The sequence below is a fragment of the Conger conger genome, chromosome 2 (assembly GCF_963514075.1).
Source record: "Conger conger chromosome 2, fConCon1.1, whole genome shotgun sequence".
Taxonomy (NCBI): Eukaryota; Metazoa; Chordata; class Actinopteri; order Anguilliformes; family Congridae; genus Conger; species Conger conger.
The window spans coordinates 70620644-70645920 of NC_083761.1; the positions used below are offsets into that span (position 1 = coordinate 70620644).

The 25277-nt window shown below is 43.9% G+C and overlaps 1 protein-coding gene across 2 annotated transcripts; it reads right to left on the reverse strand.

The window, feature by feature from the left end:
• Positions 1-5642: 5642 nt before the first annotated feature.
• Positions 5643-24981, reverse strand: rgl3a (ral guanine nucleotide dissociation stimulator-like 3a). Of its 2 annotated transcripts, XM_061232598.1 has the most exons (18): positions 24878-24981; positions 23689-23904; positions 16498-16793; positions 16014-16058; positions 15723-15892; positions 15415-15587; positions 14975-15220; positions 14776-14879; positions 13957-14041; positions 12412-12486; positions 11777-11863; positions 10978-11010; positions 10486-10607; positions 10246-10341; positions 9892-10027; positions 9291-9575; positions 8722-8836; positions 5643-8059 (listed from the first exon to the last, which is right to left on the reverse strand). In XM_061232598.1, the coding sequence occupies exons 2-18, from the start codon at positions 23863-23865 to the stop codon at positions 7860-7862; spliced, it is 2445 nt and encodes an 814-aa protein (XP_061088582.1). In that variant the 5' UTR covers positions 23866-23904; positions 24878-24981; the 3' UTR covers positions 5643-7859. The 2 variants fall into 2 exon arrangements, with proteins under 2 accessions (XP_061088582.1, XP_061088583.1); XM_061232599.1 differs by lacking the exons at positions 23689-23904; positions 24878-24981 and adding an exon at positions 20925-21359.
• Between the last annotated feature and the right edge of the window lie 296 nt (positions 24982-25277).

The window sequence follows — 25277 nt, forward strand, 5'->3', positions numbered from 1 at the left end:
CACAATATCAGATAGTCACCACTTATTACTCAACACTAACTGTCGGGAGTGACAAAGCAAATGACAGCAATACTTACAAAACAAATAATTAACAACTTGTTTTACTTGCTAAGGCAACAAAGTTCCTCCCACATTTCATCCATTTAAACACGGGTGTAAAGCATTAATGGCTACAGTGACGCAGTGCTGGCTGAATGTAGCTGACGTGTAAGCCAGCTGCTACCAAGGAGTTCCAGTTCAGGGCCTGGCAGTGACTCACAGTGACCTCTCACATCGCCAGGCTGGTGGTCTGACTCAGCCCCTGACTGCGCCATGGTAACAGGATCCAGCTTCTGCTGGCCAAGAACCATCCAGAAACTGCCGTAATTCACCACAGCAATGCGTTTCATTTGGCTGATACTTGGCTGACACGACGGTTGATGGATTGACCATCTGACCCAGTTTAATAGTGACTCACCATAACCAGAGCCTGGTGGGTGTGGGTCCAGGAGGGGAGGTCTTGTCCGCCTCCAGGACTCCAGCGAAGAGAAAAGCACACTGGACTCAGGGCAGAAACTGGAGCAGCTTGCAACATTGATTGACTGCACTCTTGACCTAGCCCCTCGAAAATTCTAGTTTTATCTCGTCCATCTCCGATTTTGCTTAAGGACCTGTTCAACACTGCAGTGAAAATTTCAGAAGTGTTCTGTCTCAAGAGGACTCCATTTAAACAGCTTTGCAGTCTGTGCATTCCTTCTAAGGACCGTCTGCTTCAAATACATATCTAATATGACTGATAACATACATAATAGGGGGTGTTTTGGCAGAACATGGATTATAGAGGTGCCCAAATACACACATGCCACAAACACACTTTTAGAAGAAAAGTGCTTCAATTCCAAGACACGTCTGTAATTTAAGAAATCAAACAATTCAATTGAATTGATTCTTACAATTCAATTCAATACAAAACATACAAGCATACCTATAATCTGGATAAGAAATCTGATATTTCTACAAGCCAATGCAGCACCTGGGAGTTTCTTCTTTATTGCTGGACAGTTCTAAATTTCTACTTTTACACACCTGAAAAAAGTATTTGGATGGGCAAAGGCATCACTTTTTTAAGCTTCACTCTAAGAAGAGATGTGTGCTTTGACACAAGCAATGTACAGGAATACTCGAGAATCAGCTGAGTCGTTTATGTGTTGCGTACTCAATCCATTTCCACAATAACTATTAATATGCGAGTAATTATTGTGCATTTGCATTTAACGTGTACTCTGAGTGGACGAAGTATCTATTTTCAATATTGTTGAAAATAGATGCATATTTTCTCATTGTTAGCATTTGGTATGAATTGTACAAAGGTCAACAAACGTCATGAGGATAATTCAAATAAAGTACATAAATGTAGCTCAGCCAATGTCCTTTTGCAGCATTTTACAGTCGGTCTACACAGCTTCCCTGCAACCTGTTTACGTAGATGGATATTTACTGAAGCAAACCAGCAAATGTGAATTGTAAACTACAGCATTTTGTCTGCCAGGCCAGGCATTATATCATATATCTTGGAATATGGTTACTTATCTGTAGTCTTTTTCCTGGGTCGATATCCTAACCAGCTATTGCTAGCTGAAATGTCATTTTAAAAGCCTAACTTTTGAGTTAAGTGCCAACTCGCTGAATGTCTACTGCTCTCCTGTGGTGAATCGTAGAAAGACTGGTCTTGTTGATTAAGGCTGCGGTAGGTTTGCTTACGGCCACCTCTGGTATATACTGCCATCTATTGGATGACTATAAAATCGAGGCTCTACAGGTAAATCCAGAACTCCAAAAGCACATTCATGTTTTGGGTTTATAGAATTTGTCATTGTTTTCATAACCAATATTTTGATTAAAATTACTACTCTTTAATCATTAGTTCAATGTTCAACACCAATTTAGATACACGCGCGTAGCTTAATTTCTGAAGTTGCAGAACCGAATTATTTCAAACTTCAGGATATTACAAGCAATACTTTGGATGAATAAAGACGAGGCTATCCCCTGATCAACGGTAGCTATAAGTACATTTTTTTTTTACATATTATTTGATCAATTGAATCCAGTTCTTAGAATAAACATTCAGATACACAGAATTTTTCGGTTTATGTAATTAATGTTGAACGTGTGATCAAATATTAATATTAAGAGTTGCCAATATGGCCAAATATATTGACCTGACTACTAGCGGCTCATACTAAATGGGAGGGTCTATGGGACAGTAGAGAGAAATGTGAGCGACTATGCTAGTTTCCTATTGCCCAGAAGGAAGAAATAATAATATTGGACAGTTCACGGTCTTGCTGCGCAACACAATAAAACTTACCTTTCTACGATAAGTAGGCTACACCAGCGCATTTCTGCTCTGGTGTAAAATCCAACTTCCGTCCGTTTCAAAACATAGCTTGAGCAATTTTCTTAGTTTTTTCAGCAGGGCAATTTATGTACAATGTTGCAGCAGCGGTAAAGCCATATAAACCCGTCTGGAAATTCATAATCATAAGATATAAAATAAAGAAATGAACATTGGAAAAACTGTTGCGCTTTTTTATACACGGCTAATTTACACAAGGCTAACCAGTCAGAGTTCAAATAGGAACCGTGGCGCTGATGAATTAGCATTGGTCTTGCTCATTAATTATGCATTTGTATACACTTGTGTAAGTATTACTGTGTAAGAGCATCTGCTAACAGATGCCAATTCCTAGGAAACGTAATCAAGTTCCAGCATTCAGTTTAAGTTTGAAGCACACATCGTCAGAGCGAAATGTGTATCGGTTATAATTATGCTACAAATCAAACTCAGCATCGATCCTCAGTAGACAATAACAGGGACAAAGAAAACAAATGAGCACGTCGAAAACATTTCCATTTTAAAGTCCTAACACCCTGGCATTATCACTTTAACTGCTAGTACTAAAGCTAAATGGGGTATGACTGTTTGAAAGTTGCTGGAAGTGGCGGTGGCGAGCCAGTAGGGAGCAGTGTTCACTGGTGTCCAAGCAGAAAAGGCCAATACCCCACCACTGTTATGGGTGCGGCGGCACGGATGGTGCAGTGGGTAGCACTGCCGCCTCACAGCAAGGAGGTCCTGGGTTCGAATCCCCGTCGGCCGGGGCCTCTCTGTGCGGAGTTTGCATGTTCTCCCCGTGTCTGCGTGGGTTTCCTCCGGGTACTCCGGTTTCCTCCCACAGTCCAAAGACATGCAGGTTAGGCTGATTGGAGAGTCTAAATTGCCCGTAGGCATGAGTGTGTGAGTGAATGGTGCGTGTGCCCTGCGATGGACTGGCGACCTGTCCAGGGTGTATTCCTGCCCAATGTATGCTGGGATAGGCTCCAGCCCCCCTGCGACCCTGATCGGGATAAGTGGGTTCAGATAATGGATGGATGGATGGATGTTATGGGTGCAGTGTGCTTAAGAAGATATGATTCTTTAGTTTACAGAATACATGAATTAATCAAAGCAAATCAAAGCATTATCAAATTTTATCTAGTCTGCTCTTCAAACTCAAACATTTCTGTATAAACTGCATATCTTCAATGGGGTTGAGGACAGGGGATTGAGCTGGCCACTCCATTACCTCAATCCGTTTTGTCTGGAACCAAGATGTTCCTCGCTTACTCGTGTGTTTGGGGTCGTTATCTGGTTGAAACACCCATTTCAGGGGTATTTCCTCTTCGGCATATGGCAACATAATCTCTTGAAGTATTTTGATTTATTCAAACTGATCCATGATCCCTGATATACGAACCCAACACCATAGTATCAAAAACATCCCCAAACCATGATTTTTGCACCACCATGGTTCAGTCTTCACAGTGTACTGTGGCTTGAATTCAGTACCTGGGGGTCATGTGACGTACTGTCGACGACCACTAGACCCAAAAAGAACAATTTTACTCTCATCAGTCCACAGAATGTTACGCTATTTCTCTTTGGGCCAATCAATGTGCTCCTTGGCAGATTTTAACAGATTCTGCACATGCCATTTTTTCAACAATGGTGCTTTACGGGGGCTTCTTGCTGATAGCTTAGCATTGATCAAATGTCTTCTGACTGTAACAGCACTTACAGGTAATTGTAGATCATCTTTGATCTTTCTGGAGCTGATGAATGGCTGAATCTTTGCCATTCTGACTATTCTTTGATCTGTTTTAACAGTAGTTGTTCGTTGTCTTCCATGTGTTTCGGGTTTTTGTTGCCATTTTAAAGCATTTGAGATCATTTCAGCTGAGCATCCTATAATTTGCTGCGCTTCTTTATATGTTTTCCCCTCTCCAATAAACGTTTTAATCAAATGAAGTTGTTCCTCTGATCAATGTTTGGAACGGCCTATTTTACTTAGCAATTCAGAAGGAAATATATTTTATAACAATATGTGAAACATTTGCTTCCCTTCTTCCTTCCTTTCTTATCTACACAAGGTATCATGTTCAATTTTAAATACACATGCCCACGCAACATCCAAAAGCAATAGTTACTCATCTGTTGCAATAGTTCCTCATCACTATTGCTTTTGGATATTTCAAATACACGATACCTTGTGTTAATAAACAGCTTCGGAGTGTATTTCTTCATGTTGACGAAGGTAGGCTACCGACTCCTATAGGCTTCAAGTCTTTATGCTAAGCTAACACATTATGCTAACATGGAAACCGAGCCAGTGAATGCACAAAGGTGAAAATGAAATTGAACATCTTGTCCAAGTCTAATTCCTTTAAGAAACGAAAGCTTGTTTGTTACAGTAGGTTGACATAAACATATTAATCATTAACGGGTCGCTGTGCTTTTTTGTTGAGATCACATTTTTGTATTCCTTGGTCCCCTAAAATTGGCCCCCTATGTATAAAAACAGCTAAAATTCATATGCTGTTCACTAAATATGGATGTAAAAACCCTCAAATTAAACCTAAACATCTGCACTAACTTCATAGTCATCATTTTATTCCAAATTCAATGCGCTGGAGTACAGTCAAAACAACAAACAATGTGTCACTGTCCAATATATACTTACAGTATTTTTATTGAACGTTTTAGGTGTATAAGACAGACGTACAGTAGAAGCAAAAACACAAAGTAAAATACAAAGACAAGCACACAGACAGAAAAGAGAAGGGGGGGTATTGGGAAATGCTGTGTGAGGCTGATGAGGGTGTAATTAAGCCAGACTATAAGACAGACCGTACGGAAGTCAGTCACGGGTGAAATAGTTTAGGAATGGCTGCCACACCCCACGGTATTTCTTGGCAGAACCCTAAGTTCCTCAAGTTTGAGGTGAGCCATACCATCTTTACCCCACTGGGTGTGACAGGGTGGCGTGACTTTACAAGAATGAGACACCGGGCAAGGAGCATAGTGAAAGCTACAGCTTCTGCCTTCTGCCTGTCCATTTGAGAGGAATACCTCCTCTGAGGCTACACCAAAGATTGCCAATATAGGATTTTGGGTTGTTTCTTGGCCATACATCTGTGAAGATGTATCAAATATGGAAGACCAGTGGCTGACACGAAAATAACATGACATAGGGAGGCATGGACTCCGTGACACCTCTGGCAGGTGGGATCTATGTATGAAATACCATGTATTCCAAGGGAAAGTTGTTCTGAAGACCCGCCAATTTGTGATAATTGTGTTTTACTGTTATTACCCCTAGTTTATGTACATTCTTCGGGTCTTTTTTGACCCCAATTCATCCCAGTGGGAACAGTGCACTGATACATTTTTATTAATAATTTTCCATAAATACAGCGAGTTAAAAGTGATGAAACATCTAAAAATACAAATTAATTCACATAAAAAACAGACAGTGTGCAAGAAGACTTTCTGGCTAACCACATAACATTGGATAATTCTATTTTTCTGAGAAACTTTCATCCAAGCCATTACACAACACTGAGCTGTAGGTGCATTTCTCACAGGGCTGACCAGGAAATAGCTTTCGTTTCACAGAGCGATTCCATAGGCCCACCTGAGAAAAGTCTCACAATCAATCACATACAGTACCACTGTCACACCTGCAGCTCATCCAATACTTGTAAATGCATTAACAAGCACACTCCCAACACATGCACACCATTAAGTTCTATAGCTTTTCTCCAGAAACATGAACTGGATTGGCTCTACTTCTCTTTAAAATAATCTCTTTAAAAACTTTTGAACACATATACCCAAGAGTGGCCGTTAAGGGGAACAAGAGCAATTTCTACAGGAAGTTTTTCTGTTAAACATTTAAAAGACAAAAAAACAATGCAGATCCATTAAATACAAAAAAGACAAAAAATGTTAACGCTAGCTATTTGTTCATATAGTCTATATTCTTGAAATTCACATGGACCCCTTCATTCTTCCGACACACAAACACACACTTTACCCATGAGCAAGGTCTGGGTCACAAGGTGCTCAGAGATCTTCATCTCAATCTATGAACCAGCCTCCACTCAGCCCGGAGTCATTAACCAAAACAATGATGCAGGTGACACAGTTCCTAGGTGCAATCTCCATCGCCACCACCTCCGCTCCTGCATGTTTGTCATGTCCTACCGGACTGACCAAAGCACATTACTAAATACAGACTCAGTGGATGAACACGGGCTAGAGGTGGCAGCAGCTCTACAGGGCATGGAGAGGAAAGACAAAGATGCTGACGTAAACATTTAAGATCAGTGCAGAAATTCAACCCAGCATTGCCTGAGAAATACCGAGGTGCCAAGGGGGATTCAGTAATGCAAGCCTAACAAAAAAAAAAAAAAAAAAAAAAAAAGATTTGTTATCCATCATTTAGAACAGAACACTAATAGGTAAAATAAAAAATTATTCAAAATCATCAACACATTCCTCTGGCCCTGACTGCTGCGATGTTTACGGCTCACCTCATGCACAGTAGTACATAAATATGGTAAAAATGTCTTCTGGCATCTGTGGAATGTCACTCAGCCAGACAGGTGGCATGCTGAAGCACCTGAGTCACATGCACTCTTCACACCAGGGAACGGAGATCCTGAAGGGTGCGTTTCTGGCTGCTACCCCTCCGTTCTCTCTCCAGTTCAGAAGCTTCTCTGGCACAGGGCTGTGGTGTTCATTCAGCGGACCACTCGTCTGCCCACCGTGCCCCCACTCTCCCTTTAACTGGCATTCTGAGGTTCGTAAGCTTTGGATTCAATGACAGAGCGTTCGCACTTTTGTGACATTTACACTTTCTGTTTAGATAACGTTTAGTTAGATGGGGGTTGGAGGAGAGGGTTTCAGAGCTAGAAACTGCATACACATCTTACATCAGTGATAAAGCACACAGTATGTTTATCTGCTACAACTTGCTTATTTGTGGTTCAGATGGAGTTTTGCTGCCTGAGCCAGTTTGAGTCCATTTAGCACAAACTGTTGAACACATAAAGCAGAGTCGTCACTAGAAAGCCAAAAAAGAGGCTTCCGCATGAATGCCTGGTGTCACCCCAGACCATAGTTCCATTCTGAAGTCTCCAACTGACATCCCGATATTTCACATCTTCACAGGTATTCACAATCTTGCATCTACTTACTCATACTCTTCATAAAGTGCTTCTTAGCTCTTCTTCCATATCTCATATTCATTCAAAATGAAAAAAGAAACATACAATTTTTCCCATTGTAATGTAAATGTCGGTAGCCCCGTGCAAGTCTATGAATAGCTCACAGTCAACAGTTTCAGTTCTAAAGAAAAGGTCACTGAGGCTTTCTGGCGGTTGTTTTTTTCACGTGTGTATTCATTTGCATAAAATGCAAACTAAATCAACACTTAAACATTTCAAGGAGATTCCATTCCAATTCCTTGCATGCCCATTTCAGTTTAAACAATGAGTCATTTTCTTTTCTGCTGCAGTAAGTCATCCAGGACAGAAGTGGTGTGGCACATTTCGGACAGAGAGCCTAAGCTGGGAGAGGATCCGCCTCTTCCTCTCGGTCTATAGTGGCACCTCCACTTACGACGCAATACGAAGTCGTAGTTGGCGGATGTAGACATGGCGTAGAACACGTTGGCTTTTTCTGGAATGCGAAGCTCTGAAAGAAACATAAGGAAGCATTGTTTCTATTTGTTCATCGCTCACCAAAAATAACTTTTACATTGTTAGTGTTGAAAGGGCAAAGAAAGGTTGTGGCAGTTTCAATAGACAGTCTTTGATTAATCTAGTTGAATAAAACAGCAATGGTAATCTGCAATGTTGCTTACCGCATAACTATAGCCTATAATAAATCTATAAACTCTAAAAATGGCTGTGTCCTTTACCTGCTGCCTGCCTGACTGAGTGAGAAGCCCCCAGAGTGAAGAAACATAGTGTTACAACTAGATGACAAAAAGCCTCAAAGTAAGCAGTCAAAACAAAAGTAGCTAAGCGTGTATTGTATACTAAATAACCAACTTAAATAAAATATGAGTATATAAGTTCAGTAAAAGTGCAGCCTGTAGCCTAGTGGCTAAAGCACATGACAGGGACCTGGAAGATTGGTGCTTCAAGCCCGAGAGTAGCTACGATAAGATCTGTGCAGCTGTTGGACCCATGAGCAGGGCCCTTAAGCCCACACTGCTTAGTCAACTAGAAGTCACTTTGACTGCCTAGTCTACTCAACTCTAAGTTGCTTTGGATGAAAGCATCAGCTTTGTAAGAGTAGCATAGTGTAATGTGATGTAATGTAAAAGTGCAGCGTCTCAGGCCTGTGCTTACCCTTGTCTTGCGACAGCACCTGGCAGAGGGTGAAGTCCTGGCAGCAGACCTCCTCCAGACTGTGCTTCAGCAGTGCCCTCTGGATCACCTGCGCAGTCTTGTCCTGGTTGGTCAGCTGACAGCACCACAGAGAGGGGGAACGGTCAAAACTCTCACTCCATTATATTTACACTTTTTGATATTCAGATGTGTTATATTAATATTTTAAGCCTGGACATAAAATGTGAGTACCCGGTATATAGTCTAATAACTAAAGCACAAGCCAAATTGTTCCACAACACTGTTTCTTCTCTCCACAGGTTACGGTGGGTTCATATCATTATAGGTGGTAACAGCAGAATGTGGGAGATGAAGACCCTTCACTGCACATGGAATGTTTGTGAGACCAACGCCAATCAATATAAGCACAATACACCATGGGGGGGGGGGGCTTAAGTGAAGTCTTTTTTCATTGTTTTGTTGTGGTTAAATTGAGACTGGGCACAAATGCACAAGTACATCATTTATGTGAGTTTCAAGCATTCCCCCCACAGCACTCTGAATGTGAGCGGCTGACAGCGGGGACCCACCAGGATGCTTTTGTACACGTTGCCCGTGTTGATGCTCTCCACGCTGACCCTGACGATGCAGGAGTCATCCACCTGCTTGTTGTAGACGGGCAGGGAGATCAGGGACATGGAGCGCTGGTGTTTCATAGAGGGGCAGGGCTCCGGGCACAGGGGGCTGAGGGGCGGGGAGGAGAGGTCGGGCTGCGAGTTGCAGGAGGAACTGGAGGGGGAGCAGGAGGCGGAGGAAGAGGAGGACGAGGAGGTGGGGAAGTCCTCACCCACGTCTTGACAGGACTTGGAGAGAGACTGTGGAGGAAGTGCCAGTTAGCACTGCTGCCAATGCAGAGAAATGTTTCTATCACCCAGTGCTGTGCAACTGACACTGAGCAAACAGCACTCAGAACATAACACACCGACTCCCACCCTGCCTAAGACTGACTAACAAGTTTCTATGACAATCATTAACAGGATCACAACAGCGCTATTCAACAATAGTTAGCATAAGAAATACATCAGCTTAGCCTACATTTTTAACACATTAGTCGGCTATCTGCAAAACAATTATTCAGACAATACCTGAATAAAGAGAGAGAGAGAAAGCCATGAGAAAAGAGGTGTGTACCTTCAGTTTGAATCTGCGGGGTGAGGGCTGAGGAGTGGTGACATCCTCCATTTCGGATCCACTGGATCCGGAGGACGACACGCTGATCTGGTCAGCATGCATCTTCCGCCCCGATCCCTCGCTAGCAGTCACAAGCCTGCTCACACACACAACAATTTACATTTTACTCAAACAGCACACTTGGCCGGTTAGAAGGTAAAAACAGGTTTAGCCACCCCAAAAATTTGCCAAAATACATAAATGCTAACGATGATGCAACAACACATGACCGATCCATGCAGGAGAGGCTAGAGACACGGAGGGAGGCTGTAGAACTGCAGAGACAGCAGGATGGGTCAGGGGCACAAAACTTACGAGGTCAGTTTTTTGGAAATCAGGAGGTGGTTCCAGATGCTTACGGATGCGGGGCATGGGTCCACCGGGGGCTCCAGCTCCCGGGACAGATCATAGCTGTGACAGAGGAAAGGGCAGAGGTCTTCAAAACGGCACAAACAGAGCCTTCACCATAGCCAAATTCACCCAGGAACTCACCACCCCACCCAGCAGACAGACAAAGCCAACACATCCGTCCAACCTCAAGCCCCCCTCCATTACCTTTCCTGGTCAGTGAGCCGTCTGTTCTCCTGCAGCCAGGGGGCGACGTTGGGGTGGTGGGGGAGACTGTACTGAGAGCAGGCTTGCTTGAGCTGACGGATCTGCAACAGAATCTCAAACTCCTGTGGGGGGGGGGGGGGGAGAGAGAGAGAGAGAGAGAGAGAGAGGTCACAACCTGAACCACCTGCATTGATAAGTAACGCATAAATTCCTGACATACTATCTTTGTATGACCATGAGTATGCATAAAAAAATTGAGCTGGGGAGTTTTGTCTAAATACACAAATGCATGCCAAAGCAAACAAACCAACCCGCAATGAGAATGTACAGTACTGCTGTTCTTTGGAAATGACCGTCCTCAGAGGTTACTCATAACAATAATCCAGACACTCACTGCCCATAAGGCATCATGGGAGCATGTCTATATGAGGTTTTTTTATGTCCAACTGCGTGTGCTGAGGTGCATAACAGGACAGCGTAGGGAGCGCTTACCCTTCTCCTTTTTTCAAAGTTGATGAGGCCACCCTGTGGGGAGGAGAGAGGGAGAAATCGTTGAGTGGGTTCAACTCCTAGGTATTAATCAATGTACCAGTCAATCCAGTGTGAACACAGCTATAGAGTCAGTCAGTGTAAGTCACTCCAGTGTGAGCACAGCCCTAGAGTCAGTCAGTGTGACAGTCACTCCAGAGTGAACACAGCCGTAGAGTCACTCAGTGTGACAGTCACTCCAGAGTGAACACAGCCCTAGAGTCAGTCAGTGTGACAGTCACTCGTGTGAACACAGCCCTAGAGTCAGTCAGTGTGACAGTCACTCCAGAGTGAACACAGCCCTAGAGTCAGTCAGTGTAAGTCACTCCAGTGTGAGCACAGCCCTAGAGTCAGTCAGTGTGACAGTCACTCCAGTGTGAGCACAGCCCTAGAGTCAGTCAGTGTGACAGTCACTCCAGTGTGAACACAGCCCTAGAGTCAGTCAGTGTAAGTCACTCCAGTGTGAACACAGCTATAGAGTCAGTCAGTGTAAGTCACTCCAGTGTGAACACAGCCCTAGAGTCAGTCAGTGTGACAGTCACTCCAGAGTGAACACAGCCGTAGAGTCAGTCAGTGTGACAGTCACTCCAGAGTGAACACAGCCGCAGAGTCAGTCAGTGTGACAGTCACTCCAGAGTGAACACAGCCGTAGAGTCAGTCAGTGTGACAGTCAATCCAGTGTGAACACAGCTATAGAGTCAGTCAGTGTGACAGTCACTCTCGTGCATGCGTGTCCATGTCAGTGTCTGTGGTGTAGACTCACCCCCACAGTGTCGGGCAGTGCGGTGTCCAGCATCATCAGAGCAGTCAGGTAGGTACCCAGGTATGGCACAACACCACCAGCGCCATTCTGTACAAAGGACAGATGAAAATAAATATCTCAACTATAATCACTAAAATCAACAGATGGTACCTACAAATAGCAAACTTTCCAGTCTTATGAATGACGTTCCTCTTACATTTCCAAGCAAAGCTATAAGAACAAGGAACTTCGGTCTTACGGGAAATACTTTATTTTTGGTCTTACGGAAAAAAACTTATTTTGGCTGCTTCAAACGGAAAGAGGAAAATGCAACAGTTCCGCTTGCAAGTATTCAATCAGCAGAAACTGACAGTGGCCACAGCTAGACAATCGCTTCCCGGTCTTACTTGTTATAGGCCAAAATATAATGAGCATGTCATATCTACCTACACAGTTACTTATCTAATTTTAGATTTTTAGATTTCTTGAATTTTTCTGAATGAATGACCAAAGTGGAGAATGACGTACTGCTCCGTCAGAAAGCCCTCACAAAGGTCAGTGAAGTTATTTTTTACTTTAACATGCCTTTCAGTTTCACACCCCTTTATTTTTAGGGGATGACGCCATAGTGATGTGACCTTTGAGAGGAGTCTTACCATGTGTCTGGGGAGGGTGCAGAGATTGGGAGACCTGGGGGAGGAGGTGCTATCCTCAGTCTGCAGATTCCCCTCCTATGTGACGATCAACACACAGAACAACACACTCTTATTTAGCACCAGAAACCGTATCCAGGTGTGACACAAAGGTTGCCATGGTCTCAAATGTCAACATATCGAGTCTGACCGCACCCTGCCGCATAGCACTGCTCTCTCATGTTCTTGGGCTGGCACGAAAAAATTTGTTACGAATAAGAATGGAATGAAATTCAGATCTAGTGCTAAAATTACACAGCTTTGGCTTCTGCTTTTGCGTCAGCCCAAGTCCGAAAATAGCAGCAGGCTTATATTTGTTTGGTTTATATTGATGGAGGGACTATTCATAGCTTCGGCCGAATTCCAGTCTTGCCCTATATTTCAAATTTCAAGCAATTTGTGAGCACTTTTAATGCTAACAAAAGCCAACAAATAGCGCAGCCCTTAGACTGCTGGCATCTGCACTATAGTCACTTTGTGAAACAGGCTGTTACAGCAGAAACATGCAAACACATCCATTCGCTCTTAAAACACTGACATCACCCCTCATTCCGAGTGACGACTCGGATTGGACGATTCTGACTAACTTGGTTTTTAAACTGATTGTACTTCAAACATGAAGGAAGTGGAACACAAAACATTTTTCAGAAACTCGTATCTATGGCTCCACTGGGTCTGTCCTGTGTTTCACCTCTGGGGCTTCACAGTTAACAATTAAACCCTTTCATAACACCGCACCTCTCAGTGGGTGTCTGAACAAGGCCATGGGTCAAAGAAAATCAGTAAAAACTGCCGTGCCCTTCAGAGGCTCCTGACCCCTTTACTGAAACAGGCCACAGCCTGCCAAACGACCCGCACCCCCTCCTCCAACAACGCAGCTTCAGAAATGCGGCAGAGGGTTTGCTTCATCAACTCCGTGCAGAACTGCGCATGCATCCAGACTGGATTTCATCTAACAGTCCTTTTTCACCACCAACACAAAAGCACTGAAGCGAAGACAAGTCTTTCCCTTACCTTACATTACACTCTTAGCCAGAGTGATGTAAAATAAAGGGCAAATCATAACCAGGGACAAGTAAACTGAAAACCCTCGAGGGAAGAACAGTTCCATGTGCTAGAGTGATCAGATAGATAAAAACTTTAACCCTTGTAGACTAATCAGAAAACTGACCAAGTAGCAATACCACAGTTTTGGCAACTAGACACTAAGTCACTTACAGTACGTGAATAGACCCTAGACCCAACGTGCACATAACAGCCACAGGGTGGAAAAAACTGCAGTGCAATACTCAATATGTTTCACATTATTTTAATGTTCCTGTTGACTCCAAAAACCGCAGTTAATGAATCACCACTCACACATAAACAATTGAACTGAACATTGTGCTTCCCTGATAAGGCTGGAAGCAGCGAGAACAATTGCTCCGAGCACAAGAACAATTGCAAATATGCTGCCTGTCCGTGTTTATGAACAGGCGACTCCAGATGCATTGTGGGTACAGGCCTCACCTCCACCAGCATCTCCCTGCTGGTCAGCACGCAGTTCTCATCCGGGAAGGTCTCACACAGGTTATCAAGGACAGCCGCACTCTCCCTGCAACATCCGACACAGCACACTGTTTATTATCACAGTGCAACTGCAAGCCATTGGAAATTAAGAATCATTAGAATCATATGAGGGAGTACCCTTAACATTGATTTTCATTTCCATTTCTTATCAAACATTGTGCCTAACAGGAATTGTGGCGTGATAAGAGGAATTCCTATGACTACAGTGACAAAGAATGGCATGAATACAGATTCAGGAGGGATAGGCCGGCACATTCCTTTCCAGAAAGGTCACGGAACGCGCCAGAGCTTTCCTCTGAAGCCCAGCCCTGCAGCCCTGTCTCACCCTCCTGATTACCCGGGGCCCTGTCTCACCCTCCTGATTACCTGTGGCCCTGTTCCACCCTCCCGATTACCCGGGGCCCTGTCCCACCCTCCCGATTACCTGTGGCCCTGTCCCACCCTCCTGATTACCTGTGGCCCTGTCCCACCCTCCTGATTACCTGTGGCCCTGTCCCACCCTCCTGATTACCCGTGGCCCTGTCCCACCCTCCCGATTACCTGCAGCCCTGTTCCACCCTCCCGATTACCCGGGGCCCTGTCCCACCCTCCCGATTACCTGTGGCCCTGTCCCACCCTCCCGATTACCCGGGGCCCTGTCCCACCCTCCTGATTACCTGTGGCCCTGTCCCACCCTCCCGATTACCCGTGGCCCTGTCCCAACCTCCCGATTACCCGTGGCCCTGTCCCACCCTGCCGGAGCCCCTCCCGTTCTCTCACCTGCTGACGGCGGCCCAGGTCTTCTTCAGCCTGTAGACGGCGTTGGACTGCAGGGCGGAGAGGATGGCCCTGAGAGAGGAGAGGTTCCTCAGCCGCCGACACTCCTGAGCGGCACAGCAGGAGGAGAAGTGTCACACATCGTCCGGTCTGCTGGCGTTACACGCTCATTCACGCTCATTCACACAGGAGCCGCGCTGACCTGCGCCACACTGATCCACTTCTCGATGATGCGGGCCCTGCGGGCGGGGCCGGGGGGCTGGCGGCGGGGGTCGGGGGAGGCGGGCGCGGGGGGGCACAGCAGTGAGGTGATGACCCGGTTGGTGACGGCGTTGAACTGGGCGACGGTGGCGCGGACGGTGGGGGCCAGGTTTCGGCCCTCTTTCTTATCCCGCTGAGACCACACGCAGCCCAGACACTGGAACGGCACCACTTTCACAAAGAGCCCCTGAGGGAGGAAGAGAGAGGGAGAGAGAGAGAGGGAGAGGGGGAGAGAGAGAGGGGGAGGGAAAGAGAGAGGGGAAGAGAGGGAGGGAGGGAGAGAGGGGGAGAGAGGGAGGGAGAGAGAGAGAGGGGGGGTTATTACGGTTTGGGGCATGGGGGAGTCCCAGTGATAACAGAGCCGTGGTGATTGATATTTACCGCGTCCAGTCGCGTGAGCTCCTCAGCGATGTCCCTGTCGGGGAAGTGCATAAAGTCTCCCAGCTCCTCGGCATTCTCCCACGCCGACCCTTCCTCACTCGTGCCCTCCTCTTCCTCCAGCACTGCTGCCGCAGGCTTGTGCACGGCAGAGATGAGGCCAGCAGGTCTGTGCTCTGGGTCGGGGGAGGGATGAACATACCTCATCACAAAAAAAATGCGTCTCAAGTCTGACTAGTTTGAAGTTGCCCGTGAAACAGGGCAGGCGAACAGGCGTGTCGAGAGGAGAGGCGAGGAGAGGAGAGGCGTACCTTCGCTCTGGAACTTCTTGAGCAGGGCGTCGGTGCGGGGGGCCAGGCGGCGGAAGCAGGGCCGGTGGTTGAGGTGCGCGGACAGCAGCCGCAGGGGCCGGTGCTGGGGCGGCTCCCAGAAGTCCTCGCTGAACTCATCCAGCCAGGTCCGGATCAGGGGCAGCAGGGTGCTGCGCGTGGAGCACGGGGAGGAAACAATGTCATCCATGTCCCGGAAAGGCCAGAGCAGGTGAAAAGCAGGTGGAATGTGAGAATTATAATAACGTTTCTGCAGCAAACGGGCGTACTCACCTCTTCTGGGAATCGCTGTTGTCCAACTCGGACACCATGTCATCCCTGCGGAAAGAGCCGGAGAAGCACAGTGACGTGCGTGACTACGATGAGCCGCACGGGCTGCAGGAGGCATTTCTGTGCCTGTACTGGACCTCTGACAGGGTTCACACAACGGTGTTCCTGCACTGTGAGAGCTCAATGCTTCCTTTTCATTGGGCCGATGCCTCCACTCGTCCAATCATGGATTATACATTTTAATATTGTGACAGACATCTGTGTGGTGTACATTTAAACATTGTTATTCTTTTCACTCTCTTCAAAAAATGTAATTTAATCCAAAGAATGGGCTCTCTCTCAGCTGCAGAAGTACTGTTTCAGTGCAATGGTGATGAGAATAAGTTACTGTTAAGGAGGCCTGTAGCACAAACTACTAATGGGATTTTTTGCCAGAAAAAGACATCAAATAAGAGAAGAAGACCCCCAGCCCCTCGCAGTCCCATACCTCTGGAAGAGGAGCTCGATGAGTGTGCTGGTGTCGGTGAACGCTCGGTAGGTTGACAGGAATATGTGCTCAAAGTCTGGCTCCTGATAGGCTGGGTCCAGCAGGTGCGTGACCAGTCGGCTGAGGGTTGCCGCTTTCAGCCGGCGCACTCTGGAGGTGCGGTACTGCACAAAGGCCTGGGCCGGCTGGGCCTCCTCAGGGACGGGGCTGGGGGCGTCCGGAACGGACTCCCTGCGCAGAGTAATCCCATACAGCACCCCGTCCTCCACCTCCTCCCCCCACTCCTGCACGGGATCCTGGGTAACGACAGGCACAGAGACAGGGTTAGGGCCATGCCGAAGGGGGCGTGGAGCCACTGCGGCCAGAAGGCAGAAAAATGCTCGATAGCTTTCCACCATCCACCTAAGAAACATGGCCAAATGCAGCCATCTTTAACTCGAACGAATGCTGACAAGTGTATTCATGCTTTTATTTCAAGTAGATTGGACGACTGCAGCACTCTTTTCACTGGTCTTCCAGTGAGTGAGTACAGCTATTTCAGAACTCAGCCTGAAAACAAGGAAGTGAGAGCATAATTATTACTTCTGGTTTAGATACCCTGCACTGGCTCACGTTCTCTTTCAGAATTGATTTTAAAGCACTTCTACTTGTACACAAAGCTTGAATGGTATCTCAGATTTTCTGTTGTTTTATGTTCCTTCGCTGCTCGAATGTCCATGTTAGAGGCCAGCTCAGTGGTCATTTTTAAATGGCTAGTGAAAACTTACTGTACCTTTTTCATTGAGTGGACAACTAGCACTTTATATTATCTTATTTCTGTATTCCATTTACATTGTCTTGTTTATATGATGTATTATTTACAGCATTTATTGTAGCATTTTATATCGTTTTATTTTATATCATTTCTGTGAAAAGTTTTAATTGCCGAATGTAACACTGAGCTATTTTTTGTAGGAAACGTGCTATAAGGTTTATTATTAATTATTAGTTATAATTTTAATAGTTATTTTTATTATAATGAATTGCACACCATCAAACTATGCAATACAAGCCTTATGCACGTGAATCTCAACAGAAGCTATTTAGTTCCCGCGGCGTTTTTTTTTTTTTTTTGCTACACATGGAATCCAGGAAAAGAAAATGACAAAAAATAAGAAAATAACTTTAATAAAGTTCCCGTCAGGTGACTGAAAAACTGCAATACAAGCCTATACATTATGCACGTGAATCTCAACAGAATCACCAGAAGCTATTTAGTTCCCGCGGCGTTTTTTTTTTTTTTTGCTACACATGGAATCCAGGAAAAGAAAATGACAAAAATAAGAAAAGAACTTTAATAAAGTTCCTGTCAGGTGACTGAAAAACTGCAATACAAGCCTATACATTATGCACGTGAATCTCAACAGAATCACCAGAAGCTATTTAGTTCCTCTGGCGTTTTTTTTTTTTTTGCTACACATGGAATCCAGGAAAAGAAAATGACAAAAATAAGAAAATATCTTTAATAAAGTTCCCGTCAGGTGACTGAAAAACTGCAATACAAGTCTATACATTATGCACGTGAATCTCAACAGAATCACCAGAAGCCATTTAGTTCCTGTGGCGTTTTGTACTACACATGGCATCCAGGAAAAGAAAAAGAAAAAGAAGAAAATGACTTTGATAAAGTACCCTTCAGGTGACTGAAACACTGCAGTGGAATTTCCACTGAAAATGTTAATTCTACCAGTAAGAATTAATCACCTCCACATTTCCAAATCTCAGAACAGAGAGGAACACTTCAAGTTAATTACTTTAGAGAACTGGACTATTTGAACCATGTTATCAAATGTTACACAATCTGGGTTGCATTCATAGGACAGGAAATTTAAATGATACGTTCAGGGCATATTCATTTCTACACTTGGTGCAGCAGATTAAGAGAGACCTCAATAGTGGGAATGGGGGGGGCAGTTAATGTTTGGAAATAAGTGATTCTCCCGTGTGCTTGGTTCAGTATTCAGATGCAGATAAGGTGTGTGAAACTAATGGGGAAGGTGTTTGTTTGAGAGCAGAGCTGTGAACCCACCCTGCCACGCAGGTTTCACTGGGGAGGTCAGGAATGCTGATGGGCAACCGAATGACAAAAATCCAACATTGCATTACAGCGGAATACCCGTTTACAAACAGCAGCCACCGCACAGCCCGTGCACCTGTGAGAATATTCACCTGTAGTCTATCGCCGTGAGGCTTCCTCTCCCCAGCTCACGTGCTATCAGGGGCTCAGAGCTACGGTCTCCCTTTTCCCCCTCTGCTGTTCTGTGAGGTGGCTATATGAAATTGAATTACATTGAATTTATGTTTTTTAATTTATCCATTAATACTATGTTTTTTTTGTCTACTTTGTCCTAAAATTGTATTTGTTTTATACATTTATCGATTTTATATTTTTATATGGTCTTAAGTAATAGTGTTGTCTCTCATGGCATTGTGTCCGTTTTTATGGGATTTGATTTTCACTGCTGTAAAGCACTTTGTGCTGTATGCTTGAAAAGTGCAATATAAATAAAAGTTATTTTTATTATATTATCATCAATAAGCACCAGCACACCGTGAGAGAGGAACCCAGCACTTCCCCTGCCTCACAGGAGGGGCCACGCTACCATGTGCTCGGGTTGTGTACTGTGAAGAGTCCATTATCACCCGCTGAATACGAATGCGACAGAAAGGGAAACGGCCATTTGTTCACTGTGAGCTGTGCTGGTCCAAGGTTTCAACACCACTCCACTTCATAAAATGGAGTCCTCTGTGAATGTGTGTGGTTTTGGTTTTAGTGAGTGTAGAGGCGGTATTCAAACCATGAAATGCAAAGTCACACTTAATTTCCTGCTCACATTTCCTCAAAAGCGATGATGGCACTGGAATTCTCTCCCAACTAATCAAGCCAGACATCTGCAGAAGATGATCCGATACGGACCACAAGACTCGAGGGATAAAGAATGCAGTCACCTGCACTGTAAATTTAAAATCGTGGCACGAATCCTTCTGTGATTATGAGCCTCTAAACACGGCATCCAGTCACCGCAACATTCTGCAGCACTGAGCTCTGCTCAGCCACATCCCTACAGGCAGGACACGGCTACACATCCACAGGATGGCTTTCAGCCCTGATCACACCAGAAATACATTCCCTGTCATCACCAGACTGCCTTACACCATATGTCAGCCTGGGCCATGCCCCATACCTGAATCAACTGGTTTCATTTCTGAGGTATTGCACAGCTCCCAAATGCAAACATCAGTGAGTTTAGGATACCTATGTTTATGTAAAATAAGCGAGTCTTGGGGTAGAATAATCAGGTTATTTGCCTTCTACTACAGAATAGAAAACTCCAGGCAATTAAGCATGTTAAATGAAGCTAGTCAAGCTGGGAAAAAGCCACAGAGAAATGTAGAAATCACAACTGACATTGTCAAATACAGTAACTATTTCACTATTTAACTATTTAATTTTTCATCCATCGTTGTGAAAGTCATGTCCAGCTGCCAATCATCAAGAATCATGGGTAATGGCAAAAACCCCAGGGGGGCTCCTGAGCAGGAAAAAATAACCAAGAAAATGGTGTAGTTTAGTGACAGGATACTTTCCAAACAAAACAAAAACAACACAGTATAAAGTAAACAATTATTGTACTTCAAAGAAATCAGGCAACTATTCCTGCGTTTGAAGAGGCCTGCACTATATACCCTAAAAGGAACACGGAGTCCCCAATAACTGGGAGGAGAGACAAGGAACAAAGCTCAAAGCACAATGAAGGTTTTGTCCAGATGGACAGATGTAACCCCATCCACAGTGTATGAATGCCAGTTTAGACACGCCAATACAAATGAGAACAAATGTGTGAACAAATGTGCAGACACACACAACCAGAATCTGTGTTCAAAAACATTTAGCCAGCCTACACAATTTTGGACATGTTGTTGACAGTAACAGCTTTTATCACTGCATGAGTGCTTATTTCAGTGTGTTTAGTGCGCAAGGCTGGTGACACGTCTGTGACAAAGTGTCCTCATGACCTCACAGCCACAGAGAAAGATTCACAACAGAAACGAACACAGCTGGAGGGATACTGACTGTGTTGAACAGCATAACGACCGCGCCAGCAAGAAGCAGCCAGTAAGAGCATAAACATAAGCATATTATAAGCAAACAATACAACCACAGATTTAGATGGATAAGCTGTTAAATGCTCCAGTGAAGGCATTATGTCAGACCAGTGTAGCACATTCCTCAGAAATTACTGTGCTCAAAAAGACAAATCTACATACATATATCACCATATAACAGCAACAACAACAACCATACTACTACTACTACTAATAATAATAATAATAATAATAATAATAATAATAATAATAATAATAATAATAATAATAATAATAATTACCATTGTTAACTGCCATTTTCCCATTTTCCAAAGCGGCTGAGAAGGATAATTAAATTCTGCCTCCAAGTTTTGGTTCTTTATGGAGCCATTTCTTCCATTTTATTTTGCGTTTTATGAATGAAATCCGGATTCACGAATTTTTCACTTATGGCTGCATAATGCGTGCGGGCTTGAGCGCTTTGACTTTTGCTGGTCGACTTTTGCGCAATATGTTCTTCATGTTGAGTAGCGAGACGCGGTTACAATGTAAATGCTTCTTGAAAATATATCGAATGAATGAAATGTCACAACAAAATAATTAAGCCGCCTGTTTTATCAAAATCAAGAAAAAATAGTGAAATATTACTTTATACATTCCCCAAGTAGCCCTGAAGTAGACACAGCGGTGGCAAGAAAACGCGAGTAGCAAGGAGCGTCCAGCCTTATTAAACGCTTTCTCACCTGAGAACCACACGAGTGAGGTGGGAGGGGCCCGTTTTTATACGAAACTGAACCAAAGGCGGAGCTAAGGCAGGTGATAGTCTCAACAGGACAAATTTCATATTATGGAAAAAAAAGCAGTACTTAGGATATCGCTAAAAGAATACATACACACGAACATATTTTTGGAGTAAACATAAAATGAAAACCAAAATTCATAAAATAAAATACAGAGGAATGCTTCCACATGAACAGCATGGTTGACCAAATCCTGATCAACTCTTGCAGTCGTAAGTAAAGTATCCAGCAGACACTTCACAAATAAAAAAACTCATTGATTTGTGACTGCATTTTCGGGACGTGTACAGTATCACCAGGTACTATACAGGAAACCATTTAATACAGCTTTCAATTGAACAAAATGTGTAAAACTGCATGGCACTGATAAGAATTTTGATGTCAATTTTCCCATTTTCATAATCCTGTTTTCTTAGACTACTTGGCATTTATGTGTGTTGTCATGAAAATAATACATGCAGACTGCACAACAATGATTCGAACACCACCTCACATCAATGCCATATGATCTCTTTTCATCACGGCTGACAAAAGAGGAGGCACGTTACGCCAGCATGTGGTCTCTGATATTGTATAATTGGAGATAATCTTAACGGATCATGTGGTTTCGGTCAAGTGCAGTTATTCAATCAGTGCAGCCATGATGTAAGAGGCGTGGTGGGTATGGCTTCACATTTCTCAGGGAAACCGGTTTCTTCTCAAATTAAAAAGGCTCAATTTTCCTTGAAAAGAGGTGCTTTATTGCTGCATTTGCATATTAATGTATGTTGAATTAATTAGTCAGAAACCACATTACCTGGCACTGTAAAATGCCTGTGTTCATGCGGGCATCGCAAACAGAGTAGAAAGAAATAATGTTTCAGTTTCAGTTCTAGCTTGAATCCAAATCAATTTCCAGTATTTCCCACCTTAATACTTTTATAGTGACTCATACAGTAGAGGCTCAATGGCTAGTCAAGAATAATTATGATCAATTAAATTAAAACAAAATACAAAGAAACCCTGCATAGCAGAGCACCAACAGTGGCTGTGGGTCCTTAGTCATGCAGCTATACGTCATTTTTAAAGAAACATTTAATCAGTAAATTCCATTTCCACAAAGGTTCTTAATTCAAACACAGTCAGTCAAACTCATTATTTGACAGGAGAAAATGAAAGACATAGTATAATAAGGGAAGGACGACATGGCAGAGAGACATCGGTAGAAGACCCACAAAAACCTGTCAGGTAACAGAAGGAACAAAATGAATAACCAACCATAATGATGAAACGCATGATTTAGATCGCTGGGAGATGCATGCACTCACACATGCAGGCACACAGGGTAACAGGGTGATAGTCGTTATACACGTTTGATCTGCATGTCCTCTCAGCTGACATGTCCCCTCACTGTACACGATTCAAACAAACGACAAAAAAAACAAGACCTGGATTGACAGGGTAAGCAGAGAAAGGTGTCAAAAAGAAACAAGAAGAGATACACCTCCAATGGTTCCAGGTATTGATCCAATTGACCCATCATGGATGGAGAGAAAGTTAAGCACTGAAAGGTAGCCGAATATATGGTATACTTGGCTAGTCAGTATATTATTTTTGGTTTTATGTTAAATCAGTGAAACAGCCTTCATTTGCAATTAAAACTATTTATTTGAATTTGGCAACAGGATTTTTTCATCCTCCCACAACCACATTTCTATGATTAATTCACTGACGCATGCCTGTTGTCCCCTCCCAACCAATCACTGTGGGTGTAGCAAGTAACCTTGTTCATGAAACATGTCAGCCATAGCAATGGGCTCAACCCCATCAATTTCTTAGCTCCCCATTCCTCAGTAAAAGTTGGCAACTTCTTTGTGAATGGGTTTTAAGAGGAAACTCTTAACTAAGGACTTTTAGTGTCACTTAAGAGAACTCTTAGTGGTAAGATAAAATGTTTTGTGAATAGAGCTTCACACAGACTGGGCCACAGTGCCCTCAGCCTAACAAACTCACCCCCGCTATGCTAATCAAAGAACAGAGAAAACTATGTGCAGTTCAATTCAGAGGCTGAACACCCACACAAAAGTGTGCTACAATTCCAGGTCTCTAGTCATGTCCCCCAACTGTTGGGACTAACCCCAAAGAGCACAAACAGTGACATTAAAACACCAAACCTGACCCGAAGCTCATTTTGGTATTCGTGACAAACGGAAACTGAACCAAACCCCAACATTCACCTAAGAACTGAAAGGAAGAGAACTCCCAGGACCCAGCTGGACTCACTGACCGCACTGGGATGTTCAGGGTCCAGGAGGTGGAAGCTCCGAAGCCAGACCCCGGGCTCCAGGTCCAGCTCCGGGCTGAGGTGCCCCAGGCACAGCCTCCTCTTCATCTGGCCCACCCGCGCCCGCAGGCCCCTCTCCCGCCCAGCCAGAACCAGCCTGGACCGGCTCCACTGTCGCATCTCTCACGTACAGGGAGTCCAGGATCCTCTGTTCTTCACCTGCAGATAGAAACTGAGTGAGCTTTCAATTACAATGAACAACACTGATCGGTAGCATCTACTGTAATGACAGGTGGCAATAAAGTTGTTATAATGTGATTACTTGCTGTATTTACTATGTCTGGGAGTGGAAAACAAACGTTGGCTTATGCATGGTGTTAATTCACATGAGGTTTTTTGTGAAGTAACTTTAAACTTTCTTCAATCAATAAAGACACAGCTTACCGTAGAAGACAATAACAGTAAACCTGTGAGAAATGTTTCACTTACACCACCTTTTGCAGGAGCACACACCTGTTTTCATTAGAAACCATGAAAACTATTCTCAAAAAAAGGGTGGAAATACTGTAAGGTGTTCCTTTCAGAATGTGCATGTGATCATCTAGATTTTTTACACATCACTAGAGCCATTCAATTCAGCTGCCATGAAATGTTATCCTTTGTGCACTATATTTATTATGATACACTCCATTACCTCTAGTGACTTATGTAAGAACAGCATTCTTACTCGAGAACATGTAATGCTTTGGTAGGCATTCACAAAAAGTAGATGTAGAGAATATGAATCACTGCAAATATGTGCTTTCCTCCCTAAACAGATTCAGGATTGGCCTTACAAAAGTTAAAACATTTCTAGCACTGTAGACATATTCCTTCATTGCCACTACACGAGTCAGTACTTCATTTAGTCAGATGTGCTCCATAAATACTTCAGCAAAATCATCTAGTGGTTGAATGATCATCATTAGTCCTAGATATTAGTTCTGAGCGTCTCTGCTTTTAGAAGCATTACATATTTCTAAATTTTACATAAACACCCTCAGTCTGGTCTCCTGCTAATATTGTGATTCATTTTCAATTTCACATTATCTAATCTCGCCATCTCTCCTCTATACATTCACAAACATATTTACCTATACAAATGTGCATACAATAAATACACACACACACACAGGTAAAATACAGTACTTACGGATCAAAGTTAAGAGCATCTACTGCGGAATTACATAAAACTTCCAAAAGGCAGATGAATCAGGGGCCCGGTGAGCCGTTCTCAGAGTAATTCCAGTGGGAAGAACATTGTGTGGTTTTACAGTAGAGGGTTTGTGCTCAGCACAGTGTGACAATGACACTTGTGGAAAGGGCATTGTTGTTTGTTCTCTATGGCAGAGACCATGCGTATAGGGTCCCATCTCCAACACTAGGAGGAAGGCTTCCCTTCCCTTCTCTCTTTTGTATAATTTTGTAAACTTGTCCCCAGTGATTATAGAGCTGTCAGATCAAATTATTCTGCCGAAGCAGCAGGCTTAATTAAAAAGAACACCCCCTTCGCTGCATTCCTTTTTTTCACAGCAGAGGCCATCTGCAAAGCT

Bases quoted from the DNA above. Each gene is read 5' to 3' on its own strand.
- rgl3a (XM_061232598.1), bottom strand. From the start codon at position 23,865: ATGCGACAGTGGAGCCGGTCCAGGCTGGTTCTGGCTGGGCGGGAGAGG. The intron at 14,880-14,974 runs GTCAGCGCGGCT...TGTGCCGCTCAG, and splicing joins AGTGGATCAGTGTGGCGCAG to GAGTGTCGGCGGCTGAGGAA. The intron at 8,837-9,290 runs GTGGGTCCCCGC...TGGTGCTGTCAG, and splicing joins ACGTGTACAAAAGCATCCTG to CTGACCAACCAGGACAAGAC.